Source organism: Sceloporus occidentalis, unplaced genomic scaffold (genome assembly GCF_023333645.1).
Source record: "Sceloporus occidentalis isolate IW3139 unplaced genomic scaffold, rSceOcc1.0.p SCAF_1, whole genome shotgun sequence".
Taxonomy (NCBI): domain Eukaryota; kingdom Metazoa; phylum Chordata; class Lepidosauria; order Squamata; family Phrynosomatidae; genus Sceloporus; species Sceloporus occidentalis.
The window spans coordinates 248,461,353-248,487,118 of NW_028316981.1; the positions used below are offsets into that span (position 1 = coordinate 248,461,353).

Below are 25,766 nucleotides of genomic sequence, written 5' to 3' on the forward strand. Positions count from 1 at the left end.
TTTGTGTGTTGCTCCAAAAAGAGGAGCTTTTGTGGGTTCCTTCCTGGAGGGAAGGAGGAGAAGGTCCTGGGCATCTCTGCCATCCTTGCCTCCTGCAGGCTGCCAGCACAGGAGCCCCGCTGGACATGACACTAGAGGCCCCCGCAGAAGCAGCCAGACCCTCTCCCTCTTGCTCTCTGCTCTGGCCCCCCTGTTTCCCTCTCTCTTTCTCTCTCTTTCCCTTCTTTCCTCTTCTCTCACTTGTCCCAACTTTCCTCCCTTCCCTCCCTCCTTCTTTCCCCCCTCACACACACACACCTTCCCTCACTGCAGTCGCTCGCCTGCCTGCCTCCCTCCCTGCCTGTCATTCTTTCAGCCAATCAGGAGATGGAGGAATGAGAGAACGGATTTGAGAACAGATAAGAATATCGCACACACTTCTGTTGGAACGTTCTCATCACGTTTCAGCTCTCTGGGAACACATTCATATCTGTACCCTCCTGGAACACATTTGGAACACATTTAAGCATTCTGAGAACCCGATTGGAACACATACGTGCGGTATACTCAAATGCGTTCCATTCTCATCACGTGATGAGAACGGTCTCAGAATGCAGTGCGATAATCTCCTAAGACTCCAGCTTTCCTTTGCTCACCATGCTGGGAAACTATCCTTGCTTTGTTTGCTGGCTCAGACTTGGGAGCCTTGAGATCCTAAGTTAACAAATTGAACATAGTTGCAAAAAAGAGTCTTTAGTAAGTTTAGGATCTGTCATAGAGTTCTTTAATCCTTACTCATCCCTTTGCCCAACAAAGAACTTTGAAACTTAAAAGTGTATTCAGCTCCCTGCTCTTAGTCCAATAAAACAGATTATGCTAGTTTATTTTATCTCTGTAATGTATGCATATGGATATACTGAATTCATATGGATTCTGTCTCCATAAATCTGTCTTTCTGAGGAATAAATCTCTCTTTCTGAGGAAGCAAAGTGTTGTGAACAGCATATTTACAGCCATCCTTCACATCCTCTCTCTGTGAAAAACAAGGAGACAGCTATACTACTACAAGTTGGAAATGATGAAAATGTATACTGTGTGACCTGCAATGTATATCAGACTTTTCTCTAAAACTCAACTGCCTGTAGTGAAAGAAAAGAAATAAATGCAATTTGACTTGAGAATTATCTCTGGTTTACCATAGTACTGACCCCTGAGGAGATTATGGAGGCCTGGCTACTAATTCTGTCTTTTGTTCCAAAACTGAAATTGATTCTTCCAGTTCATCCACATGGTCAGCTCATTCTGGGTCTTCTACTTTGCCTTTGTTGTTGTTAACTGCCCTTGAGTTGATCTCGACCCATGGTAACCCTGCTGATGAGACATCTCCAAGACCCTCTGTCCTCCGCTGCTCTGCTCAACTCCTACAAACTCATACTCGTGATCCATTCATCTTGCATGCAGTCTTCCTCTCTTTCTACTTCACTCTACCTTTCCCAGCATTACTGTTTTTTCCAATGATTCATGCCTTTTCATGATGTGTCCAAAGTACGACACCCTGAGTTTTGGCTTCTAGGGAGATTTTTCTCTTGATTTGCTCTAGGACCTATTTGCTTGTCTTTTTGGCTGTCCATGGAACGAATCCTTAGCACTTTTCTCCAGCAACACATTTTGAATGGGTTGATTTTCCTCCTATCCTCCTTCTTAACTGTCCAGCTCTCAGATCCATACATGGCAATTGGGAATACCATGGCTTGTATGATTTTGTGCTCAGGTGTATACCCTTGTATTTTAGGATCTTCTCTAGTTCTTTCATAGCTGTCTTTCCCATTCTTAATTTTCTTCTGATTTCCTGGCTGCAGTCTCCATTTCTATCAATATTTGATTCCAGATATGTTCTATTTCTTAGTTGTCTAATTCAAATTTCTGTAGGTTCTCTGTGGTCATTATTTTTGTTTTCTTTATGTTCAACAATAGGCCTGCCTTTGCACTTTCTTCCTTGATCTTTCTTAGTACTTGTTCCAGGTCGTTGAGGTTTTCTGCTAGTATTATGGTGTCATCTGCATATCTCAGATTGTTGATATTCCTTCCTCCTATTTTCATTTCTCCTTCTGTGTCCATACCTCCTTTTCTTACAATATGTTCTGCATATAAGTTGAACAGTTAGGGTGATAAGATGCAGCCTTGTCTGACTCCTTTGCCAATTGGGAACCATTCTGTTTCTCCATGTTCTGTTCTGACAGTAGCCTCTTGTCCTGATCAAGGGATAAATTCCCCAAACTATTGTCCTCTACCATTCAAGTCACAGACTATGCCTGTGCTACCAGAAGAGTCAGTGGTGAGTTGGCAGTTTCCCCCCCCCCCCCCTTGTTTTAAAAACTATACCCTTGATTTTTGTTGAGTGATCTGAAGTACTCACTCTTTAAAGCATTAATGTTTTAATGTGACCTTATGCTTTAAGCCCATAGAGTCTTATAAAAGATAAATAGGAAATTGAGCAGTTGCCAATGCAGATGGAAAATCTTCTCAAACTGTAAGCTTTTATTCAGTGGCCAGATCTTGTTACACAAGTATGAGGCACTGTATTATTATGTAGTCTTAATAGCCTATGTATTATGGATGTAGTGAAACGTCTCTTTGAAAAGCAAATGCACCACAATTGAAACACACTATTCATGCTAGCAATCTACACCCTAAAGAGCCATCTAGATGATTAACAAAATTGCATTTCCCCCCTTAGTGTGACATTCTAGCCATGATCTTCCACAGCAGTGCTATGTATAGTGATGAGCAAACCCCACTAATACATTTCTATCATGGTTAGATTTTTTTCTTATTGAATTTGGATCTGATCCTCTAATTTTCCACTGACTTTTGAAAACCTAAGTGATTTTCAGTCTTGAGAGGTGGGATCTTATCTCATTTGCTCTAAATTTCATGGAGCATTATATTTCCTGGCTTCCCGACACATTGGTGCAATTGAGAGAAATTATGGCCTCTCCTTCAAACTTTCTAACAGATGTGAAGGCAGATTTGGTGTCAGCATACAGCACAGTTTATAGGCATCCTTGTAGAATCTGATCTTTATGAAAATGAAACAAGGGCCCTTATCACACGAGAGGTTTTGCAGCTCAAATCCGAAGCCACTATGGGTCCAACAATGAGAATTCACATGATTGCTTTCTATGAGGAATTGTTCCGGGGCGCATCCGCAGTGAATCTGAAGTGACTCCTCATTTTGGTGAATTCAGTAACAAGCAAATTCACAAAAATTGCTTCTAAGCTCACTTCGATTTCACTCTGAATTGGTCTAGTGTAGAATACAGCTTTGCTTTCATCCCGGTACAGCCCCCAAACCTCCAAGGTCCCATATTTCCCATGATGCCATGCTGCAATTTTGTCCCATTTGCTTCTGGTACTCCCCCCACTTCCATTGCTGTCGAGGGGAAATGCGGTTGTTTCCGATGCCGCTGAGGAAAGGGCAGATAGCTATTGGCGAATGAATGTATTTACATTTTAACGTGGACAGGAAACATGCTGGCAAGGAGGGGGAAAGCGGCTGCTTCTGATGCTGTTGGGGAAGGCTGCTTGTGTGGCTGGAAAAAGATGGACCATATATCCCATAGAAAGGAGGTGGTGGTGCAGATGAGCTCATGCAGCTGCTGCTGGTAACGAATGGCAGTTGAGGAAGGGTTAATGTCCCAAAGAGATGGAGTTGCCACTCTTCTCTCTCTCTCTCTCTTTCAGAGACAGACACAGAGACACAGGGCATCACGAAGGGAGCCCAGCCTGCTTTATTATGTTGCTGCCTGAGGAAGGGAGGGAAGCAGCTGGAGCTGCAGAGGAGGAGGAGGAGGAGGAGGAGGAGGAGGAGATCAGGGAAGGGCTGTATTACTGGGGCTCTGTGAGGGAAGAGCCGGGACTGGAGGTGGAAGGAAGGCTCTGGCCATGCACTGCCCAGTGCTGCTTGCCTCCTTCTCCTTCTTTGCCTTGGTCTCTTATGGGTGCTTGTGTGACTGGAAAAATGGACCATATATCCCATAGAAAGGAAGCTTGTGAGACTGGAAAAAACGGACCATATATCCCATAGAAAGGCTGCTTGTGTGGCTGCAAAAATCGGACCATATATCCCATAGAAAGGCTGCTTGTGTGGCTGCAAAAAACAGACCATATATATCATAGAAAGGCTGCTTGTGTGGCTGCAAAAATTGGATCATATATCCCAGAAAAAGATTACTAGTTTGGGTGCCAAAACAGACTCTAAAGCCCATAGAACATGAAGCAATCTTTCACATGAGGCTAGTATTCACGTGAAAGGGGAACCAGGAAGTGGCCTCCTTCTTCACCCTGGAAGTGCAAAGGTTCACAATGCATTCAGACCACCACTGAGCATGTGCAAGGGTCCCAATTTGAATCGTTGAATCCACATGGTATGTACTGGTTTGGTAATTCAATGTGCACTTGCTCCGCTTTAACCCTGTAATTACCACAATTTCATTCTTCATGTGTGATAGTTCATCACGTGAATTGCCTTGAATTCGAAGTGACTCCACTTCCCCCTCGCCATAGAAGGGTTATGGAAGTACTTTGGTTTAGAGTTCCAGTCTCATGTGTGATAAGGGCCAAGGGCAAACAAAATGTTCAGAAGACTGGAGAAACTCCCCGACGAAGAAAGGGTTACAACATTTGGAAGGTGTGCAGCTTGAGAGGCAAAAACCAAATAAAGGAAAGCATGGTAGAAGGCTATACAATTTTGAAATTTATGGAGAAAGTAGAGAGAGAGAACTTTCATATAATACTAGAATCTGAAGCTGAATGGTGGGGAATTTAGGTCCAAAAATGATGAAACCTGCTTCCACAAGTTGAGGTGATGGCTATTAACTCAGATGGCTTTAAAAGATTAGATAAATTCTCAGAGGCTATTGGTTGTCAAGATGGTCATGATGGCTGGGTAGTCTCTCCAGTCCCTGAGGCTAAATCGTCTCTATCAGCTGTTGGGGAACATCAGCAGGAATATTAGTGTGCTCACTTCCTGCTGATGGCTTAGGCAACTGCTTGACCACCTTGTGAAAAGTTGTCCCACAGTACTCTTCTTAGGTTAACATATCAAGGGGAAGCTGTTTTGGCCATGTAGCAAAATAAAATAACATCCAAATCTGGACAAAATCTGGATTTGAGGATACCACATTTTAGATGCTTCCATGGAATCCTAAAGAAGAGGGAACTAAGGGACTGGAATTTAGCTCTATGAGAGTTCAACTTCCAATAGAGGTTAAAGACTTTAAAAAAATATTGGGACTGCATTTGGTGGGTTTCACCTATATAGCAGCTATACGTTTCCCCAGCTGCAACAGCACAGAGGCTTCTTTAGAAATTCAGTATTCTTTGTCTAGAGACAAAGCCTCAAATATACACAGCCTAGATCTTAAGGGAAGTTACTTTTTTGTTGCTAATGGAATTTAAATTTTATTGCCTGGATTTTATGACTCTTTCTCTCCAGAGATTACGTGGCCAAAGAACTGAGTGGACTCTGCCTACATGGATATCCCTCCAACAAAACCACCATCTTGACAAAATGCAGCCCCATGACTCTAACCATATCATTTTGCCCTTCTCCTGAATGATTTTTAATACCTTTACCTTTGAAGAAGCTAGAGGAGCATCAAAATTTTGCATTTAGTAAAGGTTCTTAGGTTAACATTCTCACAGATACCTTGAACAGGGAACATGAGTGGCCCTTTGCTTCCTCAGTACCTGACTCTCTTTGCACTTGTTTTTAACAAATGTGCAGTGTGTATTTGCATGAACCTTCTTTTTAACCTTAGACCTTCCTGGGCACATACCATAATTGTTTGCTCACTTATTAGTTAAATGTTTCTCTCAATAATCTGTAGTCTCCTTTAACAGTTCTAATACATCTTTGGAATTTGTCCTTAGTTCTTATCCAATTGATAGCGAAACACCTTGAACTTATAGATACCTGCAATCTTTGTCTCCCTTTTTGCAGATAGGGTACTTATACAAGGAGGGCCACTGCAGGCATTGCCTACTCTCTAATTCTTTGTCTGGATGTAGAATATATCTGAATGTAAAAAAGAAACCCTTTTTGTCCTGGCAGAGTTTTATATCCAGTCATGTTCATTCTTCCAAAAGTTTCCCTTGTTATGGTGCAAGTTGTTCTTTCCATTTTTCTTGCCCAACCCTAAGATTAATACTGAGTAGACCCTTCATATCTAGATTTTGTACTTCTATCTAGGGAAAATCTCTTTCTGCAAAACATTTATTTATTTGTTATGAAAAACACTTAAAAGGCACATCTCCTGAATGGCTTGCCACTAAAATGTTTCTACTACCACACTATGCAATTAGTTCAAAGAGGACAATCTCTTTCCATGTTGTGGGAGGACATTAGTTTATAAACAATTGCCATGAGGCCTGTTTTCTTCAGAAAGATCTAATTCCTGGAACTTGCAGAGCAGTTGTCCAATCAATTCTATCTAGATATGTAAAACATTATGCGTTGGACTAGAAGAAATGAGCTGATGTTTGCTTTGATAAAGTCATTCTCAGCAACCTGTTCAGCTGAAGACATGAACCTGCTTTTTTAGGTCTGTCAGCTCTCTACTTTTCCATGCTCAGAGTCCATGAAAAAAAGAAAACAAAACAGGTTGCTTACCTGGAACTTGTGTATGTCTCATACTCATCTGTGCAGTCACATGACTCTCCTTCTTCCATGCTGCTTTCCCCACTGTGGGTTACTCTTATGACTATTATAAAAGGAATGGTAGGAAGAAACAGTGCCTGTCCTTCCTCTCAAAGCACACACAAAAGGAAAAACAGCAGTACTTTTCACTTGGAGTGCTGGAACAGAGGTGCCAGCTTCTTCGTCTTAATTCTAGAAATTGTCCAAACATTGCTCTAAGTGGCTGCCTATGCGTGGCTGAACAGAAACTGCTTGAAAAGCACCTGTTAGAGGTAAAAAACCCGTTTTTCTTCAACAACTGTTTAAATATGAAGTATGTCATAGAAGGAGGGCTGGAGGATTCTTAACTTGGTTCACCATCACTCCCTCATATCTCCTTAGTTCCACTGATCAAATATATATGAGAAATGAATACGTTCTCTCTTTCCTCTCCCCATTTTGTATCCTGGTTGTCATTTTTAAAGCTATTCATCCAGCAATTGCCTCAGTTTATTTACAATGACTGTAACAGTTGTTAACGATCTGGGTGTTGGTCAATCTGAAATTCCTTCAGTAAATTAAAGATCAAATATTTGTGAATGCTACTGTGAAAAGTATCCATCCGTATACCAAGAACAATATAATTTTCTTTTACTATTTTTAGAATTGCCTCCGAGTAACTATAAGGAGCACAATACTTATTTATATCAGCTATTCTCCTATGTCTGAATTTTCACCACTTATTGTGTCTGCTATTTTTCTGGCAGGCTTTCCAAACTTTTAATAACTGTCCCACCTGAACAGATTTGGCAACTGAAGCTTTTCTTGACATTGAGACCAAACAACTGGGAAAGCTTTAGGAAACAATGTACTTTACCATCCAAACTACTATAGACCCCCAAGACAGACTGAGGAATTGGATGATGCCTTTCTAGAATAGAGGAATTGGATGCCTTTCTAGAACAGAAAGGAGAGATGTAGTAGTGATGGGTGACTTCAACTATCCTGATATTTGCTGGGATTCAAACTCAGCCAAATCTTCAAGGTCTAGCAAATTCCTTACTTGCCTCAAAGACAATTTCATTTTCTAAAAGGTGGAAGAGGCAACAAGGGAGTCAGCTATTTTAGATTTGATCCTAACCAACAGGGATGACCTAGTTAATGGGGTGCAAGTGGTGGGATCATTAGGTGGAAGTGACCATGTTCTCCTGGAGTGGAAAGGAGAAGCCAGGCATAGTCAGACACACATTCTAGACTTTAGCAGAGGGGGTTTCAGTAAACTTAGAGAAGTATTGAGGGTGATCCCATGGTCAGAAATACTAAAGGAGAAGGGAGTTCAGGACGGATGGGAGTTTCTCAAAAGGGAGATACTGAAGGCACAATTTCAAACAGTTCCAGTGAGAAAGAAAAATGGGAGGTGTCTCAAGAAACCAGGATGGATGACTAAGGAACTTTAAACTGATCTAAGTTTTAAACGGAACATGTATAAGAAATGGAAAAAGGGGGAAATCACGAAAAAGGAATTCAAAGAAATAGCAGGCATGTGCAGGGGTAAAGTCAGAAAAGCTAAAGCGCAGAATGAACTCAGGCTTGCTAGAGAGGTTAAGAACAACAAAAAGGGCTTTTTTGGATATGTCCGCAGCAAAATGAAGAAGAAGGAAACGGTAGGGCCACTGCGTGGAGAAGATGGCAAAATGCTAACAGAAGACAGAGAAAAGGCAGAATTAGTCAACACCTTCTTTGCCTCAGTCTTCTCAGGAAAGGTAAAGGGTGCTCAACCTGAGGATAATGGAGCAGAGGACAGAACAGGGGAAATTCAGCACAGAATAAAGAGATAGATTAGGAATATCTGGTTAATCTAAATGAATATAAGTCTCCAGAACCTGATGAACTCCATCCAAAGGTATTAAAAGAACTGGCAAATGTAACATTGGAACCATTGGCAACAATCTTTGAGAACTCCTGGAGAACAGGAGAAATCCCAGCAGACTGGAGGAGGGCAAACATTGTCCCCATCTTCAAAAAGGGGGAGAAAAAGAGGATCCCAACAATTATCATCCAGTTAGTCTGACATTGATACCAGGAAAGATTCTAGAGCAGATCATTAAACAGAAAGTCTGTGAACATTTAGAAGACAATGCCACAATCACAAAAAGTCAACATGGGTTTCAGAGAAACAAGTCATGCCAGACAAATCTAATCTCTTCTTCTGATAAAATTATCAGCTTGTTAGATGAAGGGAATGCTGTGGATATAGTATATCTTGATTTCAGTAAGGCCTTTGACAAAGTTCCCCATGACATTCTTGCAAACAAGCTTGTAAAATGTGGGCTAGACAAGGCAACTTTTACATGGATTTGTAATTGGTTGACCGGCCAAACCCAAAGGGTGCTCAGCAATGGCTCTTTTTCAGCCTGGAGAGAAGTGACCAGTGGGGTCCCACAGAGTTCTGTCCTGGGCCCAGTGCTATTCAACATCTTTATCAATGATTTGGATGACAGAATTGGGGGCATACTTATCAAATTTGCAGATGACACCAAATTAGGAGGAGTAGCTAATAACTCAGAGGACAGGATCAAAATTCAAAATGACTTGAATAGACTAGAAAGCTGGACCAAAGCTAACAAAATGAAATTCAACACGGAGAAATGTAAGGTACTGCACTTAGGGCAGAAAAATGAAATGAACTGATATAGGATGGGGGACATCTGGCTGAATGAAACTACGTGTAAAAGGGATCTAGGAGTTCAAGTGGACCACAAGTTGAACATGAGTCAACAGTGCGATGCAGCAGCTAACAAGGCCAATGCGATTTTAGGCTGCATCAATAGAAGTATAGTGTCTAGATCAAGGGAAGTAATAGTGCCACTCTATTCTGCTTTGGTCAGGACTCACCTGGAATATTGTGTCTAGTTCTGGGCACCACAATTTAAAAAGGACATTGAGAAACTGGAGTGTGTCCAAAGGAGGGCAACTAAAATCGTGAAGAGTCTGGAAACCATGCCCTATGAGGAACAACTTAGGGAGTTGGGGATGTTTAGCCTGGAGAAGAGAAGGTTAAGAGGTGATATGATAGCCCTGTTTAAATATTTGAAGGGATGTCATAGTGAGGAGGGAGCAAGCTTGTTTTCTGTTGCTCCAGAGACTAGAACACGGAACAATGGATGCAAGCTACAGGAAAAGAGATTCCACCTGAACATTAGGAGGAACTTCCTGACAGTAAGGGCTGTTTGACAGTGGAACAAACTCCCTTGGAGTGTAGTGGAGTCTCCTTCCTTAGAGGTCTTCAAACAGAGGCTGGATGGCCATCTGTCAGGGATGCTTTGATGGAGAGTTCCTGCATGGCGGGGGATTGGACTGGATGACCCTTGAGGTCTCTTCCAACTCTATGATTCTAACTAAATTTTGTACACTGTAAACTGGTGGTGGTGGGGAGATGGTTCTCCTGATATTCCTGGACTGTAACTCCAAGAATCTCTCACTTTTCAGACAGATGGAAACTATAGGCAAAAAACATCTTGAGGACTTCAGTTGCCTATCCCAGCCGTAAAATATTTATTTATTTCCCCCCCTCTCTCCCAACCTATATTTGTGCAAGAAAAGCCAGCATAGTGTAGTGGTTTGGATTTGGGAATAGGACCTTGGCAAACCAGATTTAAATCCCAGCCCAGCCATTAGAACCTATTGGGTGGCCTTGGGCAAGCCATGCTTAGTCAGCTTCAGAGCAACACCCCCCTTAACAAATCTTGTTAAGAAAACAATGTGATAATTTGCCTTTGCATTTCCATAAGTTGGAAATAACTTGAAGGCCCCCCCCCCCCAAATAACAATTTGTGTAAGAACATTAAGAACTGGATGTCTCTGTATTTTCACAATATTTTAGATAGCTTACCATCCCTTATGTTAAACAGAATTAAGCAATAAAAATGAGACAGAGAGCATTTTGGAGGAAGGGCAGAATATAAATGTAACCAGTAAAATAACTCGATTTTTTTTAGTAGCACAACATTCTGGATGCCTTCCTTGGCAGGAGAGTTACAATGACATTGCAGCAAATACATCAGAATATATTGTAGCAGTATCTGTTTTTGCACAGTAATCGCTATCATTCAGTACATCAGTCAGCTGGCCATAACCCAGACAAATACTGCTTGTTACACCATAATAATTTCAGCCTGGTTCCTGCTACATCTGCAGGCTACAGATACTTCATCATCATGGAGACATATCTAGGTGTTCGCTTGTATAAATAATTGGATCCTTGCTAGGAATTTCTATTGCTAAGGTCAAAACAGCAGTGTAAAATCAAAACTGTCTATTAGGTAAAATAAATATAGTTTGCAAACACAATTTGATAGCACCCCCCCCACCCCATCCATTCTATCTTTCTGGTGTCTGGTACAACACAAATACCTAAGATGTCTTTCAGGTGACACCTTATAGTTAGTTTTATAAGATGACAACAATCTGGGAAGTTATTCTGAATAAAATATTTTCTGGAGTTTGATTTGTGTCTGTTTCCATTTTAGGGACAGATATCAGAGGATGACAAAGTTAGATATTTGCTATAATTCTGAGGCAGGTGAAAGGCCTCAAGCATACAGCAGAATGGGCAGCAACAGAGAGGGCAGGGGCTATATTTCAACCCCTAAAGGGCTGCACTAGTACACCAAACCCCCAAGATTACCTAATTTTTTAAAAAATTATCTATTAAGACCTGACATCACAGAGGTAGCGTTTATCTTACATCATAGATGTACTTATCAATTATGAAAAGATCATCATTTTGTGACTGTGGCAATAGTGTCACCTACATACTGATGGGACTGAACCCTAAAACTCTGGACAAACTCTTCCAGCATTTCATGTATATGTTAAGCAGCATGGGGGACAAAACAGATTCATGAGGGACTGCACACGCTAACCACCAAGGGGTCGAACAAGAATTTCCCAGCACTACCTTCTGGGTTCATTCCTTCGGAAAATAACAAAGCCACCATAAACAGTGCCTCCAAGTCTCATGCTAGAAGGACACTATGGTCAATGGTATTCAAAATCACTCAGAGGTCTAGCAGAACCAATAGGGACACAGGGTCCCAACAGATAGGCCAAAATAAAGCTGCCTTGGGTCACTTTGGAGGTATGTTGTTTAAATGATGCATGCGTCCTAAGAGGCTGGAAGCCGCATCAAAGCCATGCTCCAGTTCTAAGGACTGGAGTGCAGCTTTGGTGTAGCTTCTGGCCTCTTAAAATGCATATGTCATTTAAACAGCATATCTCCACAGTGACCCAAAGCAGCTTTATTTTGACTTGTCTGTTCGGGCCCATACTCCCCCTTTTAGTTCTTGGCTTCTGTCATCTACCAAAGTGACCAAAGCCATTTCTGTCTCACATCAAAGCCTGAAATCAGATTGAAATAAATTAATCTAGATTATTATTATTGTTTTTGCATGCACCTCCCTTTGAGATTAAGGGGGTACACTGGAAGTACCTTGCCCAAGCATTGCCCTGGCATTCTCTAGCTAGAACATACTACATCCATTGGGTGATGAGATTCAAATACACTTCAGCCATTTCACTATGCCAATGTTTTACATGAGCAAATACAAAGAAGTCTGACATCCTTACATAGCACTACTGAAGGGCTGTGTGTATATTTTGCTTATGTAAGAGACACATGAAATTATATAGACTTCATTATTTGGTTTCCATTCTCATATTCCTCAGCTAGTTCATTAGAATTAGTTACGGATGCCCATGAATTGTCAATACTGATCAGAAATACATTTGATTCAGTCAATTTTGTTGCTAAATAAGTAGCACAATCCAGGTAATTAAACTGGATTGTCAGTACAGTCTATAAAGGTACACTGGGTGTTTTGATTTAGGTCAGAAATGAACAGCATGTGGCTCACAGTCTGAATATGGGTTCCTTCTTGTATTTGCGGTCTTTGCAGCTTCCAAATTTGGTGGTACAATAGCGTTTGTCAACCACACACAATCCACTGAAAACAAGGCACATGGAGAGCATTGTTTGTTTGAGAGAATAATTGGGATCCTGGGGTCTTCCTGTTTTTGGATACTGGAATTGTTGCTGTTTTGTTTTTTTGTTTTTTAAAAAACCCAGTTGCCATTTCATTGCCAGTTTTCAATTATGTAAGGTGATGGAGATGATGGCAATAGTGACGCTGTCTATGCACAGGACACAAGAAGATCAAATGCATATAACTGGCTCTTTTAGACTCTGGTCTGCTCATTTCTTATGCTCACATAAAATATTATACTCACTGTTCTGTATGCCTATGGATAGTCAACTTTGAGATACATGTGGAAGTAGAACATAGGTTACCCTCTAAGGGCGTCTCATTCTGTTAATGTTCAGTCCATGGCACTATTGCATATTTTATCCATCATTCAGTTCTGCTCCATATTTTTCATTAAACAGTAAAAAAGTCTTTTCAAAATACACATTTGAATGTTATCCTTTCTTTGAAAGTACAGTGGGCCATTGGTATCTGCTGGGATTTGGATCCAGGATCCCCCAATGGATACCAAAATCTGTGGATGGTCAAGTCCCATTAAATACAATGGTGTTGTGAAATGATGTCTCTTACAGAAAATGGCAAAAAGAATGTTTACCTTTGCAATTTATGTTATTTTTGAATATTTTCAACCTGTGGATAGTTAAATCCATTGATGAAAAAAATCTGTGGATACATAAAGCTGACTTTATACTGTTCAATGCAGGGATTTAGCTACAGAGTGTGTGTTGGGGCGGAGGCAGCATGGAGAGAATAAGGAAATTGTGACTCAAATAAAGATTCTGCCCCAATGACTTTTGCCCCTGTTCCTGAAATATGTAGTATTTCAGTCACGTAGAACCTCAGCTGAGCATTTAGAAATAGAGTTTAGGTATCTAATGAAACAAACAAAACACAGCAAATATACAAGTTATAAGTACATACCGTTATCACTGTCTCACTATCTAAAATTGGGGGTCTAAATGTAAATTTCATTGTGGGGGCAGAATTCATATTTGTGGGTGAATCAAAGTGTTCATTTTGCCTCCTCTCATAGCTACACACTTGCTTAAATGCATATTTTGATACATTTATACTGCTGAGAACTATGCCACAACATTAGCAAAAGTGCAAAATACACTGGAAAGCGGAGTTCCAATCTTAGCAATGTAGATCTGTTTGTTTATTATGTGAATTCACAATGAAGGAAAATATTCATGTAGCCTACAGTTTTAGACTCTGCATATACATTCTGGGAAAGAAAAATAAATTTCTGTGATACTACTCTTTGTTTCTGAAATGGGGCCAGGCAGAATCTTCTGTGACAGCACAGTCCTAACTTTTTACTGATAGGGTAGAGTCAGTCCTTGTGGAACAGAGAACTTATTTGACCAGAGTCTTGATCAAAATGAAAACATTACTGATCGCTAGAAAGGTATCATTTATGTTCATTGCCACTTGTCAAGTGTCTAGCAATGAGCAAATGTATATCATTTTGCTTCCTTGCATTCAGACTTTGAGACTTTTGGTCAATTCTGATTTAAAAAATTAAGCAAAATGAAGTTGTCACCAATCCCTACTGATGTCCTACCTGGAAGCAGCCCAAAGCAATCCACAGTGTTGGAATGGACCTAATAATATTTTATTAAATCAAAATATATTCAGGAAAAGGTTGCAATGAAAAAACAAAACATAAAAATCCAAGTTCATTAACATACCTTATAAACACTGAACCAGTGTCATCCATAGGGCTGAGGGGAGAAGGTTCACCACTTGATGTCTGGAAGCTGGATTGACTCTTGTAAGAAACATCCCAGTCATCAGACGTGTGCCTTTTCCTCACCATATTGGATAAAGAACCAGTGCTTCTCACCTAAAACAGTATAGGCACTTGCGGATATGTGACATGGATTCTTACTCTGAATTTACCTGAAGCAGGAAGGGTTTTTCCCCCTCCAGTTTTAATAAGTTACTGATTTGCATGATGTCACATTCTGTTTTAACTACTGATGGGCAACCCTTTGTGTACCTGTCTTAAGGCAGTCTTATTGACTTTGGCACAAAGTCTTTAGGTTAGTCATATAAAAGCTCCACTAAAGGCATCAAAGAGTGCGAGAGAAAGACATTAATTTAATTTTGAACACATTTTATTTTATTTTTTAAATATTTGATCCTGCACCTCATAAATTATATTATTCTACCTTTACACAAAGCTAAGCAGCATTGGTAGGCACAGCTTGACAAATCTATATTATAAACTGAACCCTCACATTAGAAATGGGCTACTTTAGAATAAAGGAAACTGACTCACACTGAGTCAGATGCTTACCCCCTCCCCGCCAATATAATTTTCCTTCAGTCCTCAGATTTCTTTCATTGCAGTTGAAATATAGTTTAGGCATCACCCTCAAAAGGATATAGTAGAAATCTGCAAATTCCAACACTAACACTTCATAAACTAAACTGCTGTACGTATACAAGTAAGTCTTTCCATGCATGTGCACTTTGCACACTGCAGGGCTTTCTCTTGATACATCTACAGCTGTGTGACAAAATTCATCCTCATTGTTGATACACCTCAGTCATTAAGGAAAAGCCAGTTTTGTGATCTTGGCTTTTGAACAGTGACATCACTAGGGCTGGCATCACCCTATGCACTAACTTAAGGTGTCAACCCCCCTCCACTTGATGGCATATATCTCCTGCACCCCCCAATGGTGGTCATATTTTTGAAAGTAACATATTTGAAAGAATTTCAATTGAATAGTTTATCTGCAGGTTTTCACAGTACTTTAGACTTTACCAACAGTTCAGATCATTATGGTAAGATGACTTGCATAATATGCATTTACTTCCTATTCACTGTTAGTTCAGTTTACATAACTGAATTTTGCATGGGGAACATATTATATTTTAAATTGATTTGCTTTTTGGGAAGCTTCACAGCATACTTTCTAATTAATTTTTTTTACTTGGATGACATTTTTGCCACTACCTATGGAAACCATTCCCCACAGAGACCTCTTTTATAGTGAACAAGATCCAAAGCCTTCCACTGCCACCAACTCATTTTGTCTCTGCGCCACCATGAAAATTGGTTTACTTCTGTCCTGCATCTATTCCACTATAATCAACATTGCCTGGCAGTGGGTCTAAAAGGTTCCAGGCAAAACAATTTTCCAGCCTGCCCCAGAGATAATATTGATTGAATTGGGACTTCTGCATGCCAAATATATGCTCTGCCACTTATTTGTAGACCCTCCCTGGTCTTCTGGTTTTAAGCACAGAAACAGACATCCACTTTCATGTTTCAGACTGAACACTGCTGGATTAATTGACTTCGGTGGGGTGAAAACACTGTTGCTTCAGGCAGAACTGTGGATGATCATGCCTGAGACTTTGGATATCTGTCAACACTCAGGACCAAATTGCATGTGATCTATAAAACATATGCATTATTTTCCATAAGTGATATGTTTTCGTAACAGCAACAGGAACAAAGCAATGACATAGCTTGGTTTAAACAAAACAAAACAAAACAAAACACACACACACACCATTCTCTTGTGTCAGAACTTAGAGAATTTACTTTTTGGACTACAGTTCTCAGAATTCTCCATTCAGCTTGCCAAAATTCTACATCTTACCTATTTTGGCACAAAGAATAGTCTCTATGAATACTTTGTCCTGGCAGTTACTATCAAGGCTTTTTGTTTAAGCCTGCAGTTTCATAAAGCTTTTTGTGACAGAAAGATGGACTGTTGCATGGCTACTGACTAAGGCCCAGTATAAACGGCGTGCTGGCAGTGATTTTAGGGTTTGGGAGCATGCAGCAACTGCACGTTCCCAAACCCTAATACATATGGGTGGCACCATCTTGACGCAGCACCATCCATATGGCGTGCACATCCTTGATGTGTCTTGTGCAATATGTCCAAATGGTGCGGCACACAAGACATGACACCACGACACCCGAGGGCGCAAATGGCGCCTTGGCAGCATCGCAGGAAGGAGCTCCATTTCAGAGCTCCTTTTTGGGGTAGATTGTTGTCGCGGCTGTGTGGTTGCTGTGGCAAGGATCTGGAGGATCCTCTGGCCACCCCTTTCTTCTACTCTGTACCAGGCCAGACTGATAACCAGAGATGGATTCTGGACTTTAAATGGCTGTATAGAAGTATAGTAGTTTGAGCACTGGACTACTGACTTTATCACATGAGGCTTTGAAGGCACCACTATCGTGTTAATCTAGGAAATGCAAACTAGACAGTGAGTATCACACAGTTCCTCCAAGTGGCAGGTGTTACTTGTCATACATCCAGGAAACAAGCAACGCCTGGTGAATCTTCCTGTTCTACGCAATCATTTCCCAGTCTGGTAATCCTACCATGGCTCTTGCCACTAGCACCAGTACTTTTATCCCACAATAAGTAATTTTCAAAGGTAGAGGTATGAATTATTAGTTTTGATTAAAAGTCCATCAAAATATAGGGAATTTCCATTAAAGAGACACTTTTCTCAGCTGTGTATGCAAGCTCAGAATAGCAGGAATAAAACAAACCCTCTATATTAAAATGAATCAAATATGCCTGTGAATGTTCATTCTATCCCACTCCCTTTACACACATACCCATTGTGAAATTGGAAAACTATATCACCTCTAGAAATCAATATAAAATGCCTACTGAATAAGAGATTTGGTTATATTTTTCCTGTGAAGAACTGAGTAGCAGATCACGTTTGAGGAGAAGATTGTGTTATAGTATAGATTAGCTGGTGCAGAAGTTTCCAAGATGTGATCCCCCCCCTCTTCTATAAGAAATAATTCTTGTTACTTTCTGGATTGTTGTTATATTTAAAATGCCTGGTCAGATTTTGTCCCACTCATTATTCAGTGCAGAGCAAATGAAATTAAACATTAGAAAGAGTTTGAACTCAAACAGTATGTTTTTTAAAAAGATATTTCGATTAGCATTCACACTAATTTAACAACGGATGCCTAGCTAGAATTATGATATTCAAGAAACACAAGGCCTGCTATAGAATCTATTTTTTATACCACTGGTGGAACCTTATTGCATATAATAAGACTTGGCAGAAAACCACCAGTGGCTATTTTCCTTCTGTTCCTATTTATTTGGATCCAACTGTATGGTAGATTTCAAAGCCATATCATACCTATTATCATGGGTTTCAAAGCCATATCATACCTATCATGTGCAAACTGAATGGATGGAATGGTCAGATCTGGCCACAGTAAGATATTACTTGATGTCATCCAGACTAGACTGCTGCAGCATGCTCTACATAGATTTGAAGAGCATTTGGAACCTTTAATTTAGCAGTGAGGGTCCTACTGGAATTCATTAGCAATAATTAATTATTCCAGAGTTTATGATCTCCACCAACTTCAAATTTGTTTCTGAGATGAACTTGGCAACTAAATACACATATAAGGATAGTTTGTGATATAAAAAGACCACAAGTTTTATTTGATTACAGCTGTAGACGGCTTGGCCTGTATGCAACTAGATTCTCCCCATCAGCTGACCCACTTAACAACCAATAAACCAAAAGTAGCCTTCATGCTGGGCATTGCTGGAGTGATGGAAATTGGATGCCACTTGGGCAAAAGCCTCTGTGTGGATCCTTGCTACCTGAAGATGAGGCTGAATTGCTGAGCCTTTGCACATAAGTCCTTACTCCTGTTAAAATAGCATTAAAATATTGTTATTTTTGAAAGTGCTATGCAGTTGGGACTGCTCTTTCCCTACCACGCCTGAGGCATTATAGTTCTGTAGTGAGAGAGACTCCCAAACAGGAAAAGGAAATGTGCTAGGAGGCAGTCAGCAAAGTTTTTTTGCCTCTCTGGCAAGCCCCAGTTGTCAGGGAGGTGGGATAATTTCTATAAAAGAAAAAAAAGTTTGAAAGTTTAAGAAAGCAGACTACAACCTCTCCTAGCTTGTCTGTTCTTCCTTATTCCTAACTTTTGCCATCTTTTGCTCTGATGTTGCTTGAATGCATATGTCCCAGTTATCATCTGTGAAATATTAGAGTGTATGAGATTTGGTTTATAAAAGAAGGCACCTGAACTTTGCATTACAGTCCTTCTGTGGTGGAAGCACGAAGAACAGAGAGAAAACTGGGTTAAAGGAGAGAGCTTCCACTTACTTGGCAGATCAAATTGAAATTCCCACCCCTTCTCCTTCTCCCTTGATCATCGGATGTGGACTGATGTTTCTCCATGCACAGCACACACACTGGCCAGTCCTGACCAGCCCAAATAGCCATACAAGCACAATGGAACTTTCACAGCAGAAATTAAAGCACAACAGAAGCAGGAAAGGGGGGGGGTCATTAACAGATTTTTTGTGTTATTAAAAAGAAACATGTTTCAAATGATTTTCCATGGGAGAAGAACAGGACAATGGTGTTATGTAGTAAGCCCCATCCGGAGGTACAGTTATCCTGATGTACCATAAATACTCACTCAGCTATAAGTCAACTTCATGTATGAGTCAAGGGCAGGTTTTAGGGCCAAAATTATGGATTTTGACATGATCCATGTATAGGTCAAGGGTAAAACTTAGGTGCATGCACCAAAGGATCTAAAGGATGAAGCAAAGAAAAACAATGCCAAAAACTTACAAAAGTTCAGCAGGCATGTTTGTGCTCATACTAAAGGCTGTATGGTTGAGTGGGTAGAGTGGGGTCAGTGCTTTGAGGACAGATTACACTCGTGCCTTTCACCAAGGGATGGTTCCTTTTTAAAATAAGAGTTAAACTACAGTACTTACATTGACTCATGCATAAGTCAACTCAGGATTTTTGGGACAATTTTTTGACTAAAATTTCTACACTTATCCATGAGTATAAAAAGTAACCGTGCTTTACTCATCTCATGCAATAAAACCTTTTGCTTCTGAGCTAGGTATGACCTGTGTCAGTCTCATGCACAAAATCTGCTAAGGGAAACACCCCTCTCCCTGAGTATGACTGGTATTCATTTGCCCTAAAACTAATTCAATCTCATGACAAACCACTCAGGGACGTAGCTAGGATTTTAGGAAGGGGGGGGGGTCCAGGCTAAGTGCCACCATTATAATGGGGCTTGGGTGCGGCGGCGCAGCAGCACACACCATTCATTTTTCTAATGGAAGGGGGGGGGTCCGGACCCCAAGAACCCCCCCATTGGCTACGTCCCTGAACCACTCCAAAGTTGTGACAAATAAAAGGAACCTAGTTGTACACTACTTAAAGGCACACAATGCACACACAGTAATGGTCATATAATGGCATATAATCCTCAAATTGAGGCTTGGCTGTCCAGAGAGCTGCTTATATCTCTCTCTGGCAGCTTGGAATGAAAACTTAACCCTCTTTGGTGGAATCCTGCCTCCAGAATAATCATGCCAAACCTGAATGGCTGGTTATTCCTGCTATTACAGAGAGTCTATGAAGATTTTGACATGCTGGTAAAACACTGGTAAAACGTCAGGGAAGAGCACATGTGTGAAAGTCAGACATGCTTCTGAAATGTCAGGGAATTGTCCCCTTGCCTCTAGCATCCTTGAATCATTTGCAGAGTAGCAATTTCCTATGAATGCAAAGTTTTCATTAACAGGAAATTGCTGCTCTGCGAATGATTCAAGGATGCTAGAGGCAAGGGGATGATTCCCTGATGTTTCAGAAGTGTGTCAGGCTTTCATACACATGTGCTTCCCTGATGTATTACCAATGTTTTACCAGTGCTTACCCCATGGTAAGTGCTGTGTGAAACTCTTCTATGAAAACCTCATGGGCTGCTGAGATAAAGACTGTGGCACTGAAGGAAAATGGCGCTGAGCCTCCACTTTTCTCTCCCTGCTGTGAACCAGAAAAATGGCATCCCAGGAAAGTCTGGTGCTACTTCATGTTGAAAGAATAGGAAAATATGTAGGAGTGGTCAAAAGCTCAAACACTCTTACTTGATTTTTCAAAGCTGAAACTAGTGTCAGCTGCCTACCCCAGTTCTGTTCATATACTGTATCTTGATTATCTAATATCCACTTCTTCACCTGGAAAATAAACCCACTGAGCCCAGCTGGATAGACTCAAACAGGGAGGTCATAGGCCTGAATTTATAAGATCTAAGCAGAGCTGTTGAGGACAGGGGTTTTGGAGATGTCTCATCCACTGAGTTGCCATGAGTCAGGGTTGACTTGAGGGACATTCACAATAATTCCCCTTCTTGGTGTTTGAGTTTTGCCAAGAGATTGCTCTCTTGGCAAATTTCTGAAATCAGCAGGCAGAAGACGATTCTGGCAACAGAAGAGATCTGTACTGTATTTTAAACTGGTACATCTTTGGGTTACGACTGACCTTTTCATCTGCAGCAAAAACAATAGAGACAAAAGGAGGCTGCACTTTAAATGTTCTTCATTAATTAATTTTCTCTATGGTTCTGATATTTGAAGAAAAACAACTTTTTGGCACATACCCCTGTTGATCACAGCCCCAGTAAGTGGGCACTAAGAGATTTTCAGACTTTCATGGTCCCACATATCCCTTTAACTAGAGTCTATGTAAGGATCATGAATATGAAACAGTTTTGAGTGCATAATTCTCGATTACACATTTGTAACTGTTCAACAGGAACAGTCAATTTTAATAAATAACCATAACATGAAAATATTTATTCTAATAAGTTAAATCTAGTATTATGGAGAGCAATACATATATAATTCCAAATTTCAGAACTCATGATGTCTCACTGGAATGGAAGCTGAGCTACTCAAACAGAAAATATTTCAGTAAACTTGCAAAGACTCCAGGATCAAAGAGCACTGTGTTAGAGGGCAATGTCTCCCATCAAAACTGCAAAGGAGTGATTTGAAAAGCCTGCCTGTACCAATCTATCTAGGCAGAGTGAACACTATTGAAGAGAAGCTGACATACAGCAGAGTATTTATCCATCAAATCAGATGGTTATGACACCCTGTGGCTTATCAAGCACTGTTTAAAGATTGATATGTCCAAGGGAAAATAATAAAACAAATTTTCAAAAGATGTTGAGAACTATCAAATGGCTTACAGACTATTTTGTGCAGTGTAGGAATGGGCAGTTTGTGGCCCTCTAAATCTTGCTGGACTACAGCAGACCTACCCAGCCTAGTCAGTGGTGAGATAATATGGGAGCTTCTTGCAAAACTTTAGTCAAGCAATTAGAAATACAATTCAGGCACCCAAAGAAAAGGGACAGGCACAGTTACCAAGGGAAGGGAAATGCAGCAAATATAATCATTTTAGGTGTGAATGATTTTCAGTGTCTCACTCTGCAATGCTAGATATTTGCAGACCAAAGGAAAATTTCATTAGGTAGGGAGGATTCTTATTTGGGTGACTCAGTGCCCCCATTTTGTCCCCTTGCTATTCACACTCCCCCCCCCCACCATTCCCATTTCCCCCCTTGCCATCCAAATATTCACACATACTATTTGCTGCGTTCACTTTCCCTTGGTAACTTTGTCTGTCCTTTGTATTTCTAAATGCTCAACTAAAATTTTTAAGTGACTGAAATACTAGAAATGTGGGGACCAAGAGAAAATTTTATTGGGGAAAGCAGAAATCTTATTGGCAAGAGCAATGCCCTCCTTTTGACACCCTCACTCCATAGCTACATTCCTGCTCTCTGCAGTTACAGAAAATAAGATTGCTCCATCTTCTACATGGCATTCCTTAAAATATTTAAAGATAGCTATCATGTTCTCTTTTAGGAGTTTATCGCATGCACTTTTCAGTCCAATCCAGGCACGGGATGGGATTGGGCTGGAAAGGGGGAAAATGGGTTTTATCGCACACAAAACTGCTGCTCTGCTGCTGCCTGACCATCACCGTCCCCCAGCTTCACTAATACCAGTGATTTTGCTACCATGGAAGCTTTCGATAACACCAAAATTGGCCAGCAGAGCATGGCTGAGGTGACAGCACAGCAGCAATTTTGTGTGCGATAAAACCCGTTTTCCCCTGTATCAGCCCAATCCCGTCCCGTGCCCAGATTGAGCTAAAAAGTGCATGCGATAAACTTCCCAGTCTTCTCTTCTTTGAGCTAAACATATCCACTTCCCTATGTCAGCGGTAGGAAATTGTGGAAGGCTAGGCTGCATCATTCTGCTAGGAGAGCGTGAGAAGCCATGCCATCCACTACAACTTCTACCATAAAAAAACAAACATTTTTGCTTCTAAATGTTCCCTAATATCCTCTAGGAGCTGGGAAGAGCATTTTCACCATGTTTTAACCCACCCTGGTCCAATTTAGGCTGAAGAGGAGCCTTTTGTTCAAAACAGGAAGCAACTAACAACTGGAAGTGACTTTACTTTACTGGTGCTTTACTGGAAGTGACTTTATTTCCTCTTGTAAAAAAGACCTTTCTTAGATGGCTCAAATGTCCCACATACCTGATAGAACACATTTGGGGGCAATTTTCTTTTGACCTATGGGGCTGACAAAATGACCCTGGGGAAAACATGTGGCCCATGGGCTGCACTTTGCCCACATCTGCCCTAAGTCACTCCCCATGGCAGTTGGTTTCAACACTCAAGGCATCCCATTGCAGAAATGGAAAAAAGCCACAAGATTATTCAGGATTTTATTTGGGAAAATTCATTTCCATAAAATTCATTTGCATAAAATCCTATGGGGTTTCACTGCACATGAAACATATTTTGGGGTAGAAATGTGTTGGTGTAAAATTAGGCAACTTGTACAAATGCACCAATTCCAGAAGTTTGTAGTGACGCCAGACCTCTCCAACAGAGAAGCCTAAATATCTCACAAAGCAACAAATCCCAAAATTCCATAGCATTGAACCGTGACAGTTAAAGTGGTTTCAAAACTGCATTATTTCTGCAGTGCAGATGCACCCTCAGACTAGAAATTTACCCCTTCACAGCAAACAACAGCAAAAAAGGGTTTTTTTTTTTTGTAAAATGGAAAGTAATTAGTAACCTGTAATAATATAACTGTAATTGTAACTAACTGCTTGCCTTGCCCCCTGAAGGTAGAGCAAGGACTAATTGTTTTTTTGGTTCCTGAATGAAATAGTTTCAATAGAAAGAAAATAATACTGCATGCAGATTGGCCAGAGTGGAATTACTTTAACTTTTACTGATCTCAGTGACAGAGTGAAGCACATCTTTGAATAATTAGTTCCCCTTAAAATCAATGAAACTTTAAGTGGATAGCTTAGACTGGATCATACTCTGCCTTTCTCTGCTAAGAACAAGAAGGACTGCTGAAACTTCTCTCAACACCACAGTGTAATCCTGCCATCTACTGTTCTATTTCAAGCATAAAAAGGAGGCAGGATGGGGGAGGAAAACCAGGAAAGAAAGAAAGAAAGAAAGAAAGAAAGAAAGAAAGAAAGAAAGAAAGAAAGATGTGACAGCATCCAGTCCCCTGCTCAGTCATGAAACCCACTGGATAACGTTGAGCCTCAGGGGAAGGCAATGGCAAACCTCCTCTGAACAAATCTTGTCACAAAACTCAAAACACATAACAGCTTGAAGGAACATAACACAACAAACCTTTCAGACTAACTGGTTTTTATTTTTGCATGAGCTTTCATGGATATAAACCCACTTTTTTGGATGCAGTACAGAAAGATAATAAATGCTCAGGTATAAAGCATACTTACACAATTGTGGAAGTGGGATGGGATGTAATAGGGTCCAGAAAGATGCAAATCATGACCCTTGCCCTAAATTTTCAAAGACCTGCAATGTGATAGAGGTCTTTCAGATATTTATAGTGATCATTTAGTGTTGATGTATAAGAGTGATAAATCTGCTTACCAAAAGTTAATTTCACAGGGTTCAAAACTCTCTCTCAGAAAATTCCAGCTGAATCCACACCTGCAAAATAATTTGTTCTTACCTCCATCCCACTCCTATTTGAACACACACACATTCATCCGGTTTCAAAGTGAAAGTACTTCTTTTAATTGAGGGCTTGAATGCAATTCCAAAAACCTGCTTTTTACTAAATAATTTCTAGGAAAGAACTGCTGTTCCCTGTGGCCTGAAATGGGATTGGGGTGGAATCAGGGCGGTGGGGTGGCTGCAAGGAAGGACAGGTTTGCTGGGTGGTTACCTAAGTTCGGCAAATATGGTGTTGCCATTTTTTCCAGTCTGGAGGGTAGGCAAAAGTTCACCATGGGAAAAGTCCTAAAAGGGTTTACCTTGGCATCCACATTCAACAAGCATGATGTCAACATATATATATTTTTAAAGTTCAGTGTTTGTATGTATGCAGATATCATCATATTTGAATATTCAAAGGGACATCTTCATTTCAGAAGCCCTGTGAGCCTTCTAATATTCAAATAGGTGGATATCTACACACATACACTGAACTAAAAGAAAATGATGTCATACTGACTGAACATGAATGCTAAGGTAAACCCCTTTGGTACCTTCCTGACATGAATTTTGCAACCTGCCAGGCTCAAGTTGTGATCAATCAGGGATCAACCCCCTCTCTGCCGAAGGACTTCAGAGTACCCTCAGCAACACGTCTTCCCTATCATTCATTAACAGTGTGATTTTATACATTCTCACACAGAAGTAAGTCCATTTGAGTACAGTGGGACTTCCTCCTGGGTAAGAGGGCGGAGGATTGCAGCCTTATAGGAGAATATATTCCTTTGGACCATCAGGAAACAGATTCAAAGAAACACAGGGAGGATCAGACGGCAATTTTTGCTGGACTGGGGCACACACTAGATATGGCCCTTATGTGGATTCAGCCTCCTTTTGTTATATGTACAGTAGCCCAGATTCTTGCAAGCATATATGTAAAGTACCATGAAGCCATTTCCTTTGGGCCAAGGATATGTTGTGTGGCATACACAGCTTTGTCCGCCAACCGATGTGAAGATCCAACAAGTTTAGGAGCAGGGGGAGCACCTCTGTTGTTCCCTATGGGAGATGCCTCACTTTGCCTAATGACAGAGCCTAATTTCTCCTATTCTAAGAGTCTCCTAAAAACACCAGCAATCTTCAGAAGACCCAACTGTAATTGTTAGTACATATCATGTGACTTTTTAAAATTC

At 40.6% G+C, this 25,766-nt stretch overlaps 1 protein-coding gene across 1 annotated transcript in view; it reads right to left on the bottom strand.

The window, feature by feature from the left end:
- The window catches only part of GRAMD2B (GRAM domain containing 2B), a 74,657-nt gene extending 60,090 nt beyond the window's left edge, over window positions 1-14,567 (bottom strand). Inside the window, exon 1 of the mRNA XM_089491476.1 lies at window positions 14,397-14,567. Within this exon, the coding sequence (XP_089347602.1) occupies window positions 14,397-14,524 (128 nt within the window). The 5' untranslated portion in view covers window positions 14,525-14,567. The remainder of the gene's footprint in view (window positions 1-14,396) is intronic.
- Between the last annotated feature and the right edge of the window lie 11,199 nt (window positions 14,568-25,766).